Here is a 20684-nt window from a genome sequence, read left to right on the forward strand (position 1 = left end):
GAGATTCCACCACCTCCTCCTCGAGAGCATGCCAAGAGGCGCAAGGGTCGAGGGAAGGATAAGGCTAGAGCACGAAAGGAGGAGTGTCGTGAGATGGAGGCTGCGAGAAAAGCCTCGCTTGCTGATGAGGAGGCGCATCAGATTAGGGTTGTAGAGTCAGTTGATGGTGCATCTAGCTCCAGAGATGTGGCGATAGCGTGCTAATTGTGTTGTTGCTAATGAGGACACTAATGAGGGTGTCCAGACTACATAGGTAGTGAGTTTCAGGGAACCAGACCCACCAGCTTGCTGATCGTGGCGCTTTGCGCCTCAGGTCTGCTTCACCTACCACTCTCGTATTTCAATTTTTTCTATGCATTGGGGACAATTGCATATATTTTTGTTGGGGTTGGGGGGGGGGGGTTAAATGGAAAGTGAGTGCTTGGGTGAAGTCTGAGTAGCCCAATTCACTATCCTCTTTTGGGGTTTTCTTGCCTGTGTTCTTTTTCCCCAAGAGACTGATTATTTTTATTGTTGAACCGGCATGTCTATATCCTGTGTACATATTTTAAACTCTGAAGCATGATGGCTAAAATGATATCCTGATGAAATGAGAATGATGCATGACTAGGCATAGTAATTGATAAATGTGTGGCTCTAAGCATGACATAGAGTTACACCACTGCATGACCCTAAGTCTAAATTTCAAACTAGGTGTGTGATAATCTGGTAGAGTAATGAGATTTCAAGTGAGTGTGAGGAAGATTCGAATAGTCCAATATTTGTACTGAGCTAGAACTTGCATGGTTAGTCCTGCTAAACTTAAGTTGTAATAGACAATTAGGAAAGGATAATAGACCCTTGTTCAATATAGCCAATTTTTAGCCTAAATAAAAAAACGAATGAAATTAATCCCTCTTTGATCCAACTGATGTGAGCTTAAAATAGACCTTTCTTTTTCACCCCAACAGATCTTTTCTGGGAATAATGTGTTGGCCCTGGTCCCTCCTTGGACATGTGCACCTCAGCTTATGCCAAAAGCATAAGTTGAGGGTGGCTAATGCAGTAAACAAACTTTTTATGGCCCTGACCCAAATTTGGGTATTGTGTACTTTGACTCATGGCAAAGCCATGAGTTGAGGGTGGCTTTTATGAGGAATGCTCTGGAAAGTGGGGTTGAAAGAACAAAGAGAGAGAAAGAACAAAAGTAAAGTGACTCAAGAACTAGTTAAAAGAAAAGTGAAATAAAAAAAGTACAATAAATACAATCAAGAAAATAAGAGAGTCACTTACACAAATGAAGAAAGAAGGGAAAATAGCAAGGTGAAAGAATATAAGAAATTGGGCGAAATAAAATGATAAAAAGTGGTATGTTCAGTCGATATGTCAAGGAGGGCAAAAAGTCACTAAAGTATACCTAAATATACCCTTCATGACCCTGAGCCTATGTTACAAGCTAAGAAAGTCCTATCGTGATCCTAAGAGTTGTATAGCGAACTTAGAGCAGTGAAAATAAGGCAAGCTTATGGCAATATGTATGAGTTAGTTGTGAATTTTTTCAGAGAGTGAGTGTTGAAAAGTAATTCTTATACTCAAACTGAACTCATTGTGTGAAAAATGAGGATGTTATTTTGAAGTGAGGACACTAGTTGCAATACTGGAAATATTATCACCTCTGTGAGAAATTGAAGAGGATAGGTGTCAGTGCGTGGTGAGTCTGTGTCATGGTCTGATTCCACATAATTCAATCCTAACAGTGATGACATGCATAAACATGATGGGAATAATCGGGATGGATAGCCAAATGATTATGAAAGCTAAAACATGGATACTATTGTACAAAGATTTTGTAGTGAGTCATAGTGTGTCCCTTGAGGACAAACAACGAATTTGAGTTGAGGGTGTTGATATACCGTGGTTTCACGGTATTTTTAATGCTTTTTCCTTAAGTTTAGTGTGTGTTCAAAAGCCTTTTTGTATTGATTTTTATGTAAGTTTCTCTTTATTTGCAGGAAATCTGTCTAAAGATAAACGCGGATGTTTTTTAGCAAGAAATGCAGAAAAGTTACCACCTACGGAGCTTGTGACGGTCCGTCGAGCTTCCGACAGTCCATAGGTGGCAACATAGTGAAGCTGCTGAAGGAAGATGGCGAAGTCTGACTAAGTGTGGGATTACGGAAGCTCATGACGGACCGTCATAGCCACAAAGTTCCGTCCTGCTGAATCGTCATGATGATCAGGGAAGTAGTCCCAGTACCAAAAGTCCAAGAAGTTTAAGTGTTACGGAATGGAGACCCTCGATGGACCGTCGTGCTTGAAATGGTCTGTCATACATGTTCATCGAGGGTAATGAAGAAAGCAGATGAAGGATTTGTAAAGTATAGGATGATGGAGGCCATGACGGTCTGTCGTGACCACGGCGGCCCGTCTTGAGGTCTGGTTACCCAGCCGCGTTTTAACAGATTTTCAGCAATTAGAGTCCTTCTTTTATTAGGTTTTTTTTATAAATAGTTCAAAAAACCTCATTTTTGGGGTTAGATTGTCATATAGTTAGATTCTCTTATGTTAGACTCTTTGTGAGTAGACTCTGTTATTGTTAGACTTTTGGAGAATCTTTAGTCTTCGATTAATTTCAGTAGTTGATGCACTTTTTATAGAATCGATTGTTGGTGAGTTTGTTTATTAATCAAGTGAACTCCTGGATTTTATTCTTTCTCATTGAAGTAAGTGCATGAATTCTTATATTACATATATGAATATTGTGATTATGACTATGGGTAAGTAAACTCCATAACTAGGGTTGTGGGAACCATGGGTAAATAATAAGATAAAATCTAACTAAAAAAATAATTCTAGAATAGTGTCTTGCATGTATTGATATCCTTTTGTTTCGAAGTCTTTTTAATGGATGACCAACATTAGAACTCGCCTTAATACTATTTGCCGGACCAAGGAGGTAGATAATAGGAAAAAAATTATCAACATAGAGTTAGTGTATACTATCTAATAGGCTAGTATTGATTGGTACGAGGTAATAACTTAGTCAAATATCGAACACAATGCTTAATATGTGGTAAAGGTAAGGGTTAGTATAGCAACACACGTAGCCAGACCAAGGTGCGGAGTGAAATTTTCTAGATGCCGGACCAAGGATTTACAAATACATAACTTATCACTTTGCATGCAAGATACTAGGAAAGAATTGTTGTAGTTAGAATTATCAAGTTAGGAACCTGTGGGGAACACTTAAACCCTAGTTCTTTTATTAATTGATCAAACTTCAAGGTTTGATTCTGTTAGTTGGTTACATTAATTTAGTTAGTTATCTTTATTGATTTAGAAATAAAAACCCCCCCTTTTATTGTCTTTTGTTTTCTAAGGAAATAATTGACTAAATAATAGTAATAATAGATTAAAGGTAAGTCTAAACTATTTTCCTCGTGGGAACGATCTCAACCTCATTATTTGGGTTCCTTACTTGATACGACCGCTTTACTTCTTATTTGAGAAGTAACTCTGAGAATATCAACTTTGAAAAAGGTTCATATCATAAGGAACCGGTTGCAAACGACCTATAGTCGGCAAAAGTTATGCCGATCATAGGAGAAGGGATTTGGAGTTTGAAGAAGGTGATAAGGTGTATTTGAAGATTTCACCAATGAAAGGGGTGATTAGATTTTGCAAGAAAGGGAAATTGAGTCCTCGTTATGTGAGTCCCTATGAAATCTTGTAAAGGGTTGGTAAGGTTGCTTATGAATTGAAACTTCCTAGTGAATTGACTTTGGTTCATCCGGTTTGCTATATTTCTATGTTGAAAAAATATATCAGTGATCACGAGTCCATTCTTCCTATTGAGGGTCTTGGTGTCAAGGATAAACTCTCTTATGAGGAAGTTCCTGTTCAAATTCTTGATAGACAAGTCAAGAAGTTGAGGAATAAAGAAGTGGTTTCCGTAAAGGTGTTATGGAAAAATCATCTAGTTGAGGGTGCAACATGGGAGGCCGAGGCCGACATGAAGTCTCATTACCCTCAGCTTTTTTAGAATTAAGGTTAGTCATTCTTTTTGATAATATAAATATGACTAGGAATTTAAGTTTCTTGATTTTTGCGTGAAGTTTTGCACATTATGCATTTTTTGAAAGAACTTACAGTCAAGTTACTGTAGTATTGCTCTTGAAAAAAACTTGAAATTTTGCTTTTTGCTTGTTTTGAGGTATATTGTGCATTTTTATATGGTGTGTCTTCATGAAATGATAGGTAGCATGTTGTTAAGTTGAACTTTGTGCTAATAGACTCATGTAATGTATGTTGATCTCATAAGTGTTGTGAGAAGGAAATGTCGCATGATAAAGTGTTTTGAGCCTTATGTGTAGTAATATGATTTTTGATATTTGCCTTGTTGAAATGACATTTATGTTGAATTGATATTGTTGATTGGTTGGGCTGCTAGTCTTGAGTCTATTCCTTCCTTCAAAGGAGTTTTGGTGTCATTCGGGGACGAATGTTCCTGGGGGGATAATGTATCACCTTCAAAATGCAAGACTCGTTGTGAAGACTAACATAGGTGTCATAAAGTCTAAACACTGTTTCTAAGTCCATTTTTATGAATATAGGTCATTTAGGAGGTTTAAGAACCAAAATGTTTCGGAAGTTGGTTCAAAGTGATGTTAGTGTGCCTTAGACTTTTTGACTAATTTTTAGGAGTTAGAAATGCACGCAAATTAGTGGACAGGTAGATAATAGGTGTTTGAGTTGTTCCATGATTGAAACGTCTAGGTACGACTCCCCAAGGACCACCTAAGGGCCCTTGAGGAGGACCCTTGTGGTTTAATGCAGCACTGCCTTGCAGTGTGAATCGACGGGGTAGAAGACAACCCGTGTGTGGATCGACGGGGAGTCGATTCCATCGTCGTCCCACACTTAGGCTGGTGATGAAGGTCCCTTCAACTGCATAGTCTTTAGACTTATCAACGGAGTGCAGGGGTGAAGACTACGGTCCGTGTGTGGATCGACGAGCCACCATCATCCCACACTTAGACAAATTGGAGGAAGCCCTCTCCTACAAAGTCTCTGATCAAGACGATAGAGTGCAGGACGGGGGGGGGGGGTTGTCCGTCGACTTCCAGACGGACCGTCGATCGAGGTCTCATCTATGAGGGTCGAGTTTCATTGCCAAATTCTAAATGATTTTATTTAATTAATTAAGTGGTTTAGGGGTTAGTTAGGGATTAAAGAGAGACTAATTAATTTAATTAAGACCCACTATAAATACCTTTAACCCTCATTAACCTAAAGGAAACTCTCAAATAAACTCTCTTCCTTCTCTCTTCTTTCTCTCTCTAATTGGAAGACTCCATCGTAGCTTACCTTGGGAGGTAAATTGGGGTTGAAAAGGGGTGGATTCATCTTCACTTCTTAACAAAACATTAAGGTATGGGTTCTATTCACCTTTGAGATTCTTTCCTCAAAGGGTTCCTTCAAAATAGATTTCAAAAAGTTGAGTTTTCTTATGGGTTTCATTCGATTACGAAATTGAAGTTATGGATTGATTTGTTAATGAATTCTTAGGGTTATATTGATTAGATTAACATCTAATTCAAATTGTTTAGGGTAATTGTTGATGATTTGATCTAAATTGAAGAATATGATCCTCTAACCCTAACCCTAGGTAGTGATCTTGACTTACATTGTATTGTCATCATTCAATTGAATTGGTTGTTGAGTAATTACTTCCTATGGTGTTATTATGATTAAATTAAGATGAATTATAGGCCTATCATGCTACTTCTTGAGATGTGATTTAGGTTATGAATTACAATGTGAAATTAGCCTATGTATTTTGTCTCAACTTGTGATCTAAAATTGAATTGTGTTCTAGAGATGCAATTGGCCTTGTTATCTTATTGGTTATAATTATGTAATGATGTTACTCCCCGAGTTGGTTTGAGTTATGGGTTGATGGTAAGACATTGATGATATAACAGTGGAGTATGCTTTATAGTAGGATTATAGGGTGGTATGATGTTGAATTGAAATGTCTTGACTATGTTGTGAGGTTGATTAAGGTGTATGTGATATAAGGATGGTAAAAACTATCAATGTGCCTTAATATGCTATGATATGTTAATGTGTTAACCTCACTTATATGAATTGTGATGAAAGAACTTATACTCATACAATTATTATTGAGCTATTGATGATGATGATTATACAAGGGGTAGACCCTATGGCCTAAATTAAGTTATGATTGATAATAAAGGCTTAAAGACATTTCAAAAAGGGACTCAAGCTTAGCACCGAGTGAACTAGATAGAGGAGTGTTCTTTCCCACATAGGGAAGGTAGGAACACTACATTACTCTCGAGATTGGATACTATAATGCATGGCATATAAAGAGGTCCCAACAAAATCTCCTAGTACTTGAACTATGTTTCCCCCATAGTAATACTCGCTAGTGGATCCAAGTAGTTGCTACGTTTCATGTTTTGGTACTACCTTGTCAAGTAGTCCGCCTTCTTCCGGTGTAGGGTTTTATGACACCGGATTCCACACTAGCTCATGTGGTCTATGTCGGTTAGGGCAAGATGTTCCCAAAAGGTCAAACGAATTAAAGGACTTGAACTCTAACTTGGATAACCTAAGGGGTCTAGCTTACTCTAGGTAGGGGTATGGGACTCTACCTAGACATTGCACTAGTTAGCCTTGAAGTGAGTCTTAAGAAGACGTTCTTATATATGTTTATGTTATGACAATATATAATGTATATATGATGAACATACCACATTGTTGATCTTATATGTTGATTAGTTCATTTATGGATGTGCCTTGGATTATAATGATAATATGTGATGAAATGCAAGCCTGAATGTCATGATATGTAAAGTTTGGCATTGGTCATGTTTTCTTGTTGAGGATAGTTGATTGAGTAAGGTTATGGGGTTTTGCTTGGTCGTTACACTTGTTGATTTAATAAGGACTTGCGATTAGTTGTCTTGCTTATGATGATATGTTTAACTCTAATTCATTCTTGTAATATTGTTCCTTGATGTTAGGGTTGTAGTAAATCATGGTTTTCAAGTATGTTGGGATAATTATTACTTGTATGATAGTAAGCATGTTGGTTGATTGATATGACTTACTTGACTTTGCATTAAGTCCCTAAAGGGGTAAAATGGCATGTTTTGACTAAAAAGTCCCTTTTCGCATGTTTTGCTTGTGTATGTGCATAAGATCTCATACTTAGTACATGTAGTGTACTAACCCCATTTTCCTCCCTTTTCCCAAACATTTTAGGTTCCGGACGTTGAAGATTTTGGGAGGCGACATGGTTGAAGGCTTGGATTCTTCCTTTCATCCAAGTAGGGTAGGTCCTCAATTTTTGAGGGCAATCCCGTCCTGTAACTTTGGATTTTGTTATGATATTATTGAGTCTATCATTCCTTTTGTTGTTATTTGAATATTTTACTTTCGTATGACCTATACATGGTCATGTTAAATTGATGTAAGGGTTATGCCCATATTGTGATATCCGTTTTAGATGGTATGAGATGATGCAATCGTTGAGACTATTTCTATATTTTTATATATGTATGTGCAATAAAAGTAGAAGTCTATGTAACATTCCTATATGAAGGGTCTATCTATACTCGATATGAATATATATTATATGTATGTAGAGGTCTATATAACCTCCAAGTAGTGATAATGAAAGTTTTAAATTTTTCTGCTTTTTTCAACCTATGAATGAAATGACATGAGACTAAGAGGCTAGTCTTAGTCCTTGAAAAGGACGATGAAGCCAGTTACATCTAGGGGGTAAACCTGGATTTGACATAGGGAGTGTGTCTACTCGATAGGGGGAAGAAATTGTCGACACTAGTGTATGGTTTGCCATTACCAAAAAGGGGGAAATGTTATTTATGATTTTAATGATTTGACAAACCCAGGGACCTGGTCCATAGTGCGATATATTCTCTCCACTACCAGGCTGGAAAAAGTACAAACAATTGGTGCACAATCTCAACTGATGATTTGACAAACTCAGGGACCTTGTAAAGGGACCTGGTCCATAGTGTAACACACTCTCTACTGCCAGGTTAGAAAAAGTACAGTTGGTTGGTGCATAGTCTCCAACTATGGCAGAAAGGGCAGAAACTTCGACCAATGGTATGGTCTCAAAGGTTGTGACTATTCTTCATTAACCTAATGTCCAATAGTCATAACCTTGGTTTTTGAAACTTAAAAAAGCTTTGAAGAACTCTTGCAAAGGCTAATACTCAAGTGAAGATTCATCCTCAAGATCAAACTTAAATTAGATAAAGCTGCAAGCTTAGTGGTCTTAGGATTAATTCATCTGAACATATGTTGTAAATCTGATCCTACATCTATAAAAAAATCAGATAGTCGTTTGGTGCAAACGTCCAAATTATTAGAGTTAACTAATTTAGTGGGCAGTATTGTATCCTCTTAGAAAAAGTCTAAGTTGTCCAGGGGTGATAACTTTTAGTTGGAAGTGTTGTATCTGCTTAGGCTCTTCAAGTAATAATGTGATTACTTGATCGTGAGATTAATAAACTTTTTTTCACATTGATTGTAACTGGGTTCACTTTTGCTTAAGAAAGATTAGTGAAGCAGTTGAAAATCTGTGCAACAGGTCATGATTTACTCCCTTGAGCAAGGATGTTTTCACGTAAACTGCTTGTGTTTTATTATTGTTGTTACTTACTTTGCGATATCTTTCTTGTTCAATCAAGGGACCTGGTCTGTTGACTGGTAGTGGACGCACACATTCTATCAAAAGCATCTAGGAACTCTAAATTGTTCTAACAAAAATTATTCTTGGAAATATCAAAGTTCTGATCATTAAATTAATCTTAGCTAAAGCCACTCATCGAATAATACAACAAATAATCTGTATCTGCTAAGAATAATGAACCTTTTATCATGTGTGCAAACGATTCCAAAAGATATTCCATCTAAAAAACTTATTGATTTATCAATAATAAATTATTGGCTAGTTGTTTTTGTAACAGTTTGATTTTCTAAAATATTGGAGAGTTGAGAAACACTCATATTAGGAGTTATTCCTTGAACATATTGATAATTTTTCTTTCAAGAAGTTTTGAACTTAATTAATACCAACATTTAAGACACTGTACTCAAATAAAGAAATAAAGGGAGGGGGGCTGGATGTGACAAGAAGGACAACTAAGATATTAATAAGAAAAACACCATTAAAATCTATGTTTGAGTGAACAGTACAGGAGAAACACTTTTGAGGAGTTATTTCACACCCTTGATCCTATGATTATATTCTAAAGCTTCAATTTGAAGTCCATATTTTGATCATTATCTTCTTTAACATTTTAAAATATGAAAGGCTTATCGAATTTATTGATTAAAGGCTTTGTGAATTTAAGTAGGTCCAACTCCTTATCTTTGTACACTTGACCCCTTAATGTGATTCTTCAATCATTGAATGGAAAATAGCATGACCATATGCTCTTGAAGCAAATTGAGAGTGATCTTGTTTAAAATCTAACTTGAAATGTGCCGTTGTTGACACAAGGTAACCTGCAAATTAAATAAGATAACTTATTGACACAATTTATAAGATGCATTTGTTATATATATATATATATACATACATACAAACTAGCGTCTAGACACGTGCAACGTATCTCATACAAAAAGTATAGATGACATGAATCATAGTAAGTATACAATTAACAATTTAAAATTAATTTCAATCTATGCGTGCATGCGTGTGTATGCACGCGTCCATTGAGATGAATGAGATTCATCAACTCTTACACAAAAGTCTCGTGTTTGAACCCTAAGAATGATTAACTTATAGTCAAGCGTTCTTACCCTTATCAATAGACTATCCGCAAGAAAATTTAAATTTATTCGGTTTGTATTATTCATATATACCAAATTGGCCATATTGTACGCACCCTAAAATTTTAATCAAATAGTTCTGAGCTTGATCCTTTGACTATATTTTAAAGCTTCAATTCCAAGTTTATATTTATATTGTCATCTTCTTCAACATTTTAAAATGAAGGGCTTATCTAGTTTCTTGATTAAAGACTTTGTGAAATTAACTGGGTCCAACTCCTTTGAATGTGATTCTTTTGTCATTGAAGGGAAAATAGCATGACCCCTTAAAATTTATTAATTGTGTAGAAGATGAAATGAATACATTATCATGTGGATTAAACGTGCAACACACGTTCCTGGAGACTAGTGTATTTGTATACGTTAAGGATGGACATTATCATGTAATTAGTTAATTGTTTTAGATTATCATAATATGGTGATTCATGGGAACGAACAAGCCATACCATAAAACAGACTAAAACTTATCATTATTAAATATTATGACAAGTTTTAGATTAAATGCTTGGAGATTATGAATATCAATGCTCGCTCACATTATCACTAATTCATTATCTTGTGGCAGACTCGTGTTGTACAAACAATTCAACCTAACTAGGGTCTATTACCCTACTGAAATTTCCGGAATATAAGTTTCAGGATTCTCAACAAATAATGTTGTTGGACTAATCATGTGTAGTTGTTCACTTTCCATTTACCGATGGTTCCATTTGATACTAGTTAATACAAGTCATATGTGTTGATGCCTCAAAAACCATATCCTTGTCTTTAATAACCATATTTGTGGTCGCGATTGCTAATCACCATCAATTACAATTTCTATGTACCATCTTGTTCATAACATTTTAGCTTCCGAAGCATATTTGTGGTTGTTTTAGGCTTACACGTCTTGTGGGTGAGAGGAGCAATTGTTGAAAAAGAAGGTCGAGTACATCGAGAAACTGAAAAACAAGATTGTAAAACTAGTCCACAAGTCAGCAGAAGAAAAAAGAGTGATAACTGAAGCTTAACGTGGAGAAGATCTTCTTACCGCTGAGGAGATAGCTGCAAAATGTCGGGCCACTGGAAGTTCTCCGAAGAAACCAATCCTTGGATGTTTCTGAAGTGGAAAGTATTAGATTTGTATCATTGGTTATAGAAGTCGTATAGTGAACTTTGTGGATTGAGAATTTCTTTGCATTAGAAACATTGTGTGCTGATGCCTTGTGGAATCTATTGCTTTCGTTATTACGATGCATAACACAATTTATTCGAGTGTATATAAAAACTAGTGAAAATTATCTCTGAAATTGTATTGATAGAAACCTACTACATTAGCAATGTGGCCAACTCCAAAAGAAGCCCCTTATTTCAAAAGAATTGAAATTAGACACAAAAAATGAATCCCTTATTACAAGGTTCTTGTGTGCTTACCGTGATTGTCATATTACCGCAGAAAGATATAACTGCAGACTGCAGTATCATGCTTAAGGGGAAACTATACAATAACAATTTAATAGGAAGTAATTTATCCCTAAAGATGTTTATGTAAATGACTCATATCACATTAATCACATCACTATTTATGTTGAATTCACCAGATAACGTACAATTCGTCAAATCCATTTGCAGCAGACATGTGATCTTCAAAGTCGCGTTGTGCTTGAAACATATCATAATCTACTATTTCATTGTCAACCCCTTCACTCATAAATAAATCATGCATGAAAGCATCTGAGAACTCTATATTGTTTTGACAAACATTTTTCTTGGAAAGATCTGAGTTTTGATCATTAAATTGATCTTAGCTAAAGCCACTCATCGAATAATACAGCAAGTGATCTGTATCTGCTAAGAATGATGAACCTTCTATCACGTGCGCAAACGAGTCCAAACTAGAATTTCTGGAAGGAGAAGATACTCCATCTAAATTTTCTGATTTTTTGGCAACTTTCTTTAGATAGAATATCCGTTCGTCCAGCCAAATGTTGTGCTATCCGAGACCACCTATTTATACATAACCTTTTTAGATAATGGATCTCAACATAAAGGATTATTCTTCAAATACTAAAGGTAAATTAAATAATAGGCACCTCGGTGCATGAAGCCTCTTATGCTCACATAGAATCTAGGAAGAGCCACACCCCAAGGGGGTGTAACGTGGACAACCTACACAAGCATCCGACTTATTTATCGGCTCGTTTATCAATATTACAACTTACAACACTTTCCTTTGTTAAGTTTGTACATATTAGTGCTATATAGTGAGGAGGTCGATGTTCTGAAAGTCCACCGTGGTTTGGCAAAAAGGGCATTCGATACGCCTTCTAAATATCTGAAACCTTGTCCTCCTTCTTCTTTAGGGAGCTACAAGCTTATCCCATGCCACCTTATGCTTACCTTACACCTTCTGCAGTTTTATTCCCTATGTTTCCATTGGATAAGTTCTTTTCTCAATTTTTGATACCATCACAGATGAAGTTAATTCTATCTCAACATTCTTTAAACTTGATCCAAGAAGGCTACAATACTTCCAATTAAATTTTATGACAGTACATCAATCCGTAGCAGCCCTATATCTAATTGTAACGAGCTTAATGTTGTCATGAGAAACTTGGAACTGTTTATCAAAAATATAAAGTTGTGTTATGTGTTTATACATGTGTAATCATCTAACTACTTGCATTGCTATCACAACCTGGGAAGGAACCTGAGAGGAATTGGTAACACATCCATGCGAAGAGACACAACAACAGCTTACTGCGATCCCTAGTGTAGTTTGAAAGAGAGGATCGCATCATGAATTTAATAAGATCTTTTTCACCGCGCTTCTATAGCATATGCTGAAAATACTAACAACTACGTAGTTCAAAAAAACATAACTTATCACAAAGTAGAGAGTAACTTGAGTTTCAGCCAAAACAAACACGCCCTGCTGGTTGATTTGGTGGAAGAACATGATGAAAATTATATGCTAAATATCCAATTTCATGATTAACATAAGAAAATGATAACAAGAGTAGTACTGCACCATGACACTTGACCATATATGTTATCACACTTAAATGGTAGAATTTACCACCAAATTCGAGATTCAGACGGTCAGACCTATACCAAATTCACTTATTCGATTATCAAGTTGATTGGAGATTAAGACATGACATAGTATAACAAAGTCAAACGAGCAGTAAACCACCAAAAATGAGAATGTCTATGTAAACAAACATTATTCAGTTCAGGATGAAAAAAGGAACACAAATTTGTCTAGTATCTCATCTTTTGAACAAAAAAACATATATAGCTAAAACAAGCTATCTCTTAATCTTCAACAATGAGATGAAAGCTAACTCCATCGACTCAAAAGAAGTAATGCATTTTGTCTTGGATTATCACTTGCACTTGAGAGAAGTTTTGATCCCATTAATTATACCTTTGATGATTCCATTTGCATTTTTGGCTGACTCTATAGTGTGCGTTTTATTTTGGAAGGGTTTAACCAACATTTGCAACCCAATAGTCACAAGCGATCCACCATAGAATACATTATCATTACAATCTTGAAAAGAATCGGGCACAATTGCAATTCCACATGGAAAGAGAGCCACACTAGAAGGGTCCCCTATTTTCTTCACCACATTCATTGCTAGTGAATCCATTCTTGCATATACTACAAGGGATCCTGTTGCGTCCGTGAAAGTATCTTGCAAGATCATCATGTTATTTTGATTAGTACTGGTGCCATGCCCCTACAAGTCCAAACCAACATAATATTTTATTTATAAATCAATGATTAGTCAAAAAGAACTGATACTGTCATGTTTTTCAAAAATACAATAATCAATCACTCACATTAGCTTGAAAAACAGAGATGTTATTATCAATGTTGTGATCCTTGGGAATGTAGACCACTAGTTTCATGAAATCACCAATATTGGAGAAGACATCCCATTGACTCCTCGTTCGTTCATCTATAAGGAATTTAAACAAGCGTTGATGTTTCACGGGCAACCAGATGGTCTTTGTGGCACTCAACACTATACCATTAGGTTCACCGAGGTCACTGATATTATTTCTCTTCATCAATTTAACATCTTTACCCTTTGCTAATTGAACTATTTGCCATTGATGAGCGGTTCCACAAACCCCTGCACAGAAGTTGTGAGTCATGCATTGCGCCAACTTTCCTACATTTTTCTCACCATTTAAACCAACTGCCACAAATAAAACCTCATCAGAATCCAAAATTCTTGTTAGTAATCAAAAGTTTAAACAAATGGAACAATAATGGGACATGCATTGTCACCTTTGGGGTCACTGAATAACCTCATTGATCCCAAAAACATATATTGCCTTTGCAAAGTAGCCATCCACCTTTGTGCGCCAAAACCAAGACCAGACCTGACCATAGGGCGATACAGATGGTGGACAACATTTTCATTATACTTCATGTGCTCGATCCAAGTTACCTGAAAATATTACATCAATTTTACAAGACCACTAAATGAATTAGTATACTCATGAAAACTAATGCACAAAATACAGCCCAAGAAAGGTGTGTAATATCAACCATCTGCTGTGGAGATGAGAGAAATATACATTAAAGTAACTTATGTATTAGAAATAAAAATAAAAATGTATTACTTTCATACAAAGACCATAAATTCGTAAATTCAAGATATATAATACCCCTCGATAATATCATTTCTAATGGTCAGTTATACTAATCATTCTAACAAAAGGTGTTGCATTATGAAATTAGATGATAGTGTAAATTATAGAATCATTTTCAAACATAAAATGCCAATATAAGGTTAGAATTATTAGGATACCACTTTTAATGTATCTGTTATGATCTCAATCTAGCTAATAAAAAACTTGTTGTGTTGATTGTTTAAATTTTGTAATTGGATTTTGATCTCGATTGACATCATAACATTATCCTACTTGGGGCATGTTCTTACTAGGAAAGGTATAGCTACGGATCCTCCCAAATTAGAGCCATTGTCGAGTGGCACAGACCAAAAACACTCAAAGCACTTGGAGGATTCACTGGTCTTACTGGCTACTACAGGAAGTATGTTGTTAATTATAGTACTATCAATAGGCCCCTCACTGATTTGTTAAAAAAGGATGCACCTTCAAATGAGATCTAGAGGCAGTAATAATAGCATTTGAAGCCCTTAAGACAGCTATGAGCACCACACATGTGCTCGCACTTCCTAACTATTCACAGGAGTTGGTCGTTGAGACTGATGCTAATATCATGGAGGCATAGGTCCAATACTTATGCAGAAGGGAAGACAAATTGCTTATTTTAGAAAGATGTTGGCACCCAACCACCGAGGGAAGTCTATTTATGAGAAGAAGTACATGGCTTTGTTAAGTGTTGTGGATAAGTGGAGACACTATCTACTGTTCAAGCACTTCATGGTGCAGATTGACCATCATTGCTTAAAATATGTGCAGTAATAAAAGATAAGCTCGACTATTCATAAGAAGGATTTAACCAAGCTGTTAGGGCTTGATTACGAGGTTCAATACAAGAAAGGTGCAGAAAATAAAGTAGTTGATGCCTTGTCTATGAAACAAGAAGGGATGGATCCTTTGGATGATCAAAATTTAGTGGTCATAAGTAGGAGTGGCAAACGAGCAGTCGAGTCGAATATGAGTCGATCAAAAAATTAATAAAATAAAAGTGGGTAAGTTCTCCGACTCGACTCATATTTTAAATGGGTAAAAAGGAATTACCCAATGGATAATATGGATAATCATATTTACCTATACTATATTAGAGATCTTGTTTAAAGATTTAAGAACAAAAAAAAAGATTATTTTTTTTATCACTTCACTCCACCACCCCCTACAAGCCCCAGCCCCAACCTCCCAAAAAATGTAACAAAAATAAAAATAAAAATCCACCCAACCCCTACCCCCCCCCCCCACACCCCATCCAAAAAACAACTAATTTTTGTCATTAAATTTTTCTTTAAAATAAATTACCACACCATCCCCCTACCTCCACCCACATCCCCTAAAATATGTGTACTACTCGTTTTTTTACCAATTTTTAAATGAGTTGGATACCAATTCATTTAAAATAGGTAATATGAATGGATATCCATATTATTTACCCATTTTGCCACCCTCAATCGTAAGCAATTGCACCTCAACTTAGATACAAAAGATTATTGGGAGTTATATAGAGGATGCTCATGTCCAAGACATTCTTACACTACTAGCAATAAATTCCCATGGACCCAATTTATTGAACTACTCAGCTGGAATATTACAGAACAAGGACAAGATATATGTAGGATCTCACGGGACTCTCTGACAACAACTCATTTTTTCATTCCGTGACACTCCCTTAGTGGTCATTCAGATAGGTAAATTGAAAAGGCGATAACAACTCTTCTATTGGCCAAAGATAAAGGTTATGGTTAAAGATTATGATTTTCAGTTGTAATGTATGTAATAAGAATAAGGATGATAATGCAATTTATTCGGGATTGTTGCAACCCTTATTCCAAATCAAGCATGATGTCATATTAGACGGACTTTGTGGAAGGTCTTAGTCTAAGGATGTCATATTAGTGGTGGTTGACAAATTTAAGAAGTATGCCCACTTCATATAGCACTATCACACCTATATACTACTGCTATGGTTGGTTGTATCTTTAGCAAAAGAATACATAGCCTATGTGGCACTCTAGAATCTATTGTGATTGGTAGGACAAAGTGATTCTGAGCAATTTTTGGTGAGTTTTATTCAACTTACTGGGCACTCAACTCAATTATAGTTCTGCCTATCACCCTTAAAGTGATGGTACAACACAAAGGGTTAACAAGTGCTGGGAAAACTACTTAAGATACATGGTGGTAAGCAAGCCTAACCCGTGGAAATAATGGCTATTTTTGCTGAATTGTGGTATATTACTAATTTTCATACAGGGTTGAAGTGTATCCCTTGTAAAGCTCTTTATGGGTATACACCCCCTCAGCTATGTATCAGTCCTTTATTAGAAAATGTAGTGCAAACTTTTGAAGATGTGATCATACAGAGGCAACAAATTTTTACAATATCTCAAGGATAACTTACATGCATCTCAAGCCAAGATGAAGTAATTTGTTGATTATAGAAGGATTGATAGAGAGTTTGCAGTTGGTGATTTAGTATATTTGAAGTTCTATCCATACAGACAAACATCACTAGTACTAATAAGGAACCTTAAGCGCAACTCTAAACACTATGGTCTCTATCTGGTTATTACTAAGATTGGTAATGTGGCTTACAAACTAGTATTAATTATTACTTGAATCTAAGGTCCACCCTATTTTCCATGTCCCATTACTCAAAAAGAAAGTGGACAATAATGTAGTGGTTGTGGTTCAGTCATCTCTGCCTAACACTGAAGTTGATGGTCAGTTCATCGTGTTGCCATTCTACAGAGGCAAATAGTTAAGCAGATCAATCTTATTTCTATAAAGGTGTTAGTTAGTTCAATGGTGAAACCTTCAAACTGAAGATGCTACATGGGAGAGGGGGAGGGGTATGTTATGATATCAACCCTAGCTAATAAAATGTTGTTATAATCAAGATTTGAACTCGGAAAAGAAAGCCACTTACAGGAAAAATAAAAGACTGAAGGGTCAAGATTTATTTCATTTAAATAAAGTTCAAGGAACGAGATTGTGTCACATGGATGGACGGTTATATATGTACACATCATCACATAGGAGTGAGAAGGCTAACTGAAATCTGTTAATTTCAGTCAAATTTCTTTCTCTTCTCATCTAACGAAGTCTGGTTCTCTCCTCATCTTTTTCTTCTGCAGATTTTATCACTAATTGAGCTCACTATTAACTTGTTTTTTTTAATATATAGTATTTCTTGTTCATTAGAGTTCAATATTTGTGTTTCGACATATAACAGAACATTGCCCCAAAAAACTTGTTGTGTTGATTGTTTAAATTATGTTATTGGATTTTGATCTGGATTGAGGTCATAACATTATCCTACTGAATACTTCTCAAAACACACCAAGGACAAACAGTTGTGAAGAGAAGAAATACTTCAAACCCTAAATAATGAATGAGGCGACAGCCCGACAATATCCACCAAAATAGAGCAAAACATTATTGTGTGTCTACAGACCTTACTTTTAAAAAATAAATCAATAAAAACAAATCAATGCAAACTAAGAAAAATAGATCATTAAATTTAGAGAAACTTTGGAGGTCTACATGGGAAGCAAAATAAAAACACAGTTTAAGTTTAATTACCTTTGAGTAACCATCAAGCAGATCTTGCACAACACAGCCAGAAGGAAACCTTTGACAATTCCTAATTTCACATTGTTTTGCACTTTTTTTTATCAAGTCAACGGAGACATCCACTATAACCCAAATACCTTTCGCATACTAGTGACAGTAGCGCAAAAATGTTATTTCTCGAACAGAAACCAAATTAGAAATCATTTGTATTTCAGTGTTAATCTGCAAATCAATACTTTCAAACTCTTAGTGCATGGAATAATAGGATAAATGAGATGCCTAACTTCTTAGAAAAATAACAAATAATGATATATATAAAAAAAAAAGAAATACCCATTTAGAATACCACTCTTGCTTCCACCTATACCATTTGAAATCACATCAACAGTAGATGTTTTTCCAATAATGCATGGGAACATCTTCACCCATAGATTCTACATGTAGAAAAACATATACATTGCAAAAATCAAATAAATCTGTTAAACATAAGAAAAGGGGAAGAAAAGCACTGACTATAAGATGGAGAGGTTATGTACCTTATTCATCATTATCTCCATTAAAGTCGGACTATTATTAATCATGGTACAAGATTCTCTTGTGGCTTCCGTTCTGAAATCTCTAAATTTCATGCAATTAAACTGGGTGAATAATGGCGCATATTCCTCAACATTTAGTGTCTCTACACTTCCATCCAAGCTTTTGACCCAGAGAGTTTCATCAATCATGGCCAACTTTAGCAGCTCATTCATGGCAGCCAAAGAATGATTCATCAACACCATTTTATCATACTCCATTTCCTCCACTATTTCAACAAATGAAACTGATCAATATAAAAACTTCTACTACTTATGATAATTATTATTAATCTAAGATAAGCTTGAATAAAAAACATGGTTTAATTCGAATGTATTTGAAGTCTACACGTAATTTTCATTATTATTGGTGACACAAGATGCAAATTTGTTTGAGGCCAAAGAAATATAAACTAGATTCACACAAAATAAATAATTAAGAGATTGTAAGCTTTTTATCAAATAATCAAGTCTCTATTCTTGAGATTTAAAATCATAAAACCATGTACGTTTTGTTATTATTATTATTGAATGTAAGCAAAAAGACCTCAAGCATTACTGGGTAAAGATAAAAAAGAATTTCAATATTCACTAAAAATACATTGAAACTTATAAACGAACCAACAAAAGAGAACCAGATCAATTCCATTAAAAAAAAAATCAAAACATGGATTATTCCAATTCATTGACTTTATCTAATTTAGATTCATAATGAATGAGATTATTAAAAGACAAAATACATTTTTATCCAAATATTTTTTATTTGTGAATCTTAAAATATTGTTTTATCATAAAAATTTTAATCTTATATTAAAGTTTCTTAGAAAAAATTCAATGATATCACAAAAGCTCCATTCATGAATTTGCAGGGTGTATAATTATAGCATAAAGTTACAAACCAACAAAACATTAGAGGAAACAACCCGGGGAAGAGCCACCAACGTCTAGCTATCGTTTGCTCTAAGTTCCAATTAATGTACTTTTGTCAAATAATTCTAAGTTAACACCCAGTGTTTGGTCCCAAGTTTTTCCAAAGATATGTGACTATTTTACAAATATGATTTATATCTATAAGTTTTAAAAACTACTAAAAATATCCACAAATTTGTAGTATCTATTTATAATGAATATGCTCCATCCATAATGACCTTATAACATAATTGACAATAATCAACAACATCAAAATAATTACAAGGGAAAGAACAATACATTGATGCATATTAGTTTGATTAGATTATAAATTACAATATATTAAAAAAATTGTGCCTTTTTCTCAATATTGTCATTCAAATTAGAATATGAACTTTTCCGAAGGACATAGTAACAGTCTCTCTCTCTCTCTCTCTCTCTCTCTCTCTCTATATATATATATATATATATATATATATATATATAAAGTTATCAAACATTTTTCAAGTTCTCAAAAACTAGTTTTTTCTAGTATATGGGAACTTGGAATTTTTGGCAAAAACATTTGTCTAGGCAGTTTTGGGTTTGAATCATGGTCCCTTCTCTAGGGCCCCTCGTGGGTCCTAGGTGAGGTCGTACCCGGACGTTAAACCCTTAAACATAGTCGTCTAGGTCTTCGGAACATCCCCACCAATTTCAATCAAATCGAACACGTAAAACTCACTAAAACACATGAAGATACACAAGCACAATCTAAGGCATATCTTCGGAACGTCATGGACGTTCTCGGACGTTTGACCTCCAAAATTAACAAAACTTTACACACTGCCTAAGAACATCATTATAACTATTTTAACACAAAATTAACTCAAGATACATTCACGAAGCTCTAGTTTACCTAAGTTATATTGTTAAACACCAAAAACCAAAATTTTCCCAATTTTTTTCCAAATATATTCCCAAAAAATACTTGGGACTAAACGGGTCCCTAGTTTTTGGATCTTGGTTTGGTCCTTTGGACTAGCCTAACAACTTTATTTGGTTTAATTTTTTCCATACATGTAGTAAACC

General features: G+C 35.1%; 1 protein-coding gene and 1 pseudogene across 1 annotated transcript; one reads left to right on the forward strand and one right to left on the reverse strand.

The window, feature by feature from the left end:
• The window catches only part of LOC101265136 (remorin-like), a 32256-nt pseudogene extending 21274 nt beyond the window's left edge, over window positions 1–10982 (forward strand).
• Window positions 10983–11452: 470 nt separating this feature from the next.
• LOC138349315 (homeobox-leucine zipper protein ANTHOCYANINLESS 2-like) lies at window positions 11453–18926 on the reverse strand. Its single transcript, XM_069299637.1, has 7 exons — window positions 18669–18926; window positions 18466–18566; window positions 18142–18202; window positions 14209–14324; window positions 13708–14104; window positions 13289–13604; window positions 11453–11559 (listed from the first exon to the last, which is right to left on the reverse strand). The coding sequence occupies exons 1-7, from the start codon at window positions 18924–18926 to the stop codon at window positions 11453–11455; spliced, it is 1356 nt and encodes a 451-aa protein (XP_069155738.1).
• Between the last annotated feature and the right edge of the window lie 1758 nt (window positions 18927–20684).

The sequence above is a fragment of the Solanum lycopersicum genome, chromosome 6, assembly GCF_036512215.1.
Source record: "Solanum lycopersicum chromosome 6, SLM_r2.1".
Lineage (NCBI taxonomy): Eukaryota > Viridiplantae > Streptophyta > Magnoliopsida > Solanales > Solanaceae > Solanum > Solanum lycopersicum.

What these genes read in the sequence shown, in the direction of transcription:
- LOC138349315 (XM_069299637.1), bottom strand. Translation starts at nt 18,926, where the DNA reads ATGGAGTATGATAAAATGGTGTTGATGAATCATTCTTTGGCTGCCATG. An exon ending in AAGAGTGGTATTCTAAATGG is followed by an intron (nt 18,203 to 18,465) that starts GTATTTCTTTTT and finishes ATGTGAAATTAG; the next exon opens with GAATTGTCAAAGGTTTCCTT. An exon ending in TGGATGGCTACTTTGCAAAG is followed by an intron (nt 14,105 to 14,208) that starts GCAATATATGTT and finishes ATTACTAACAAG; the next exon opens with AATTTTGGATTCTGATGAGG.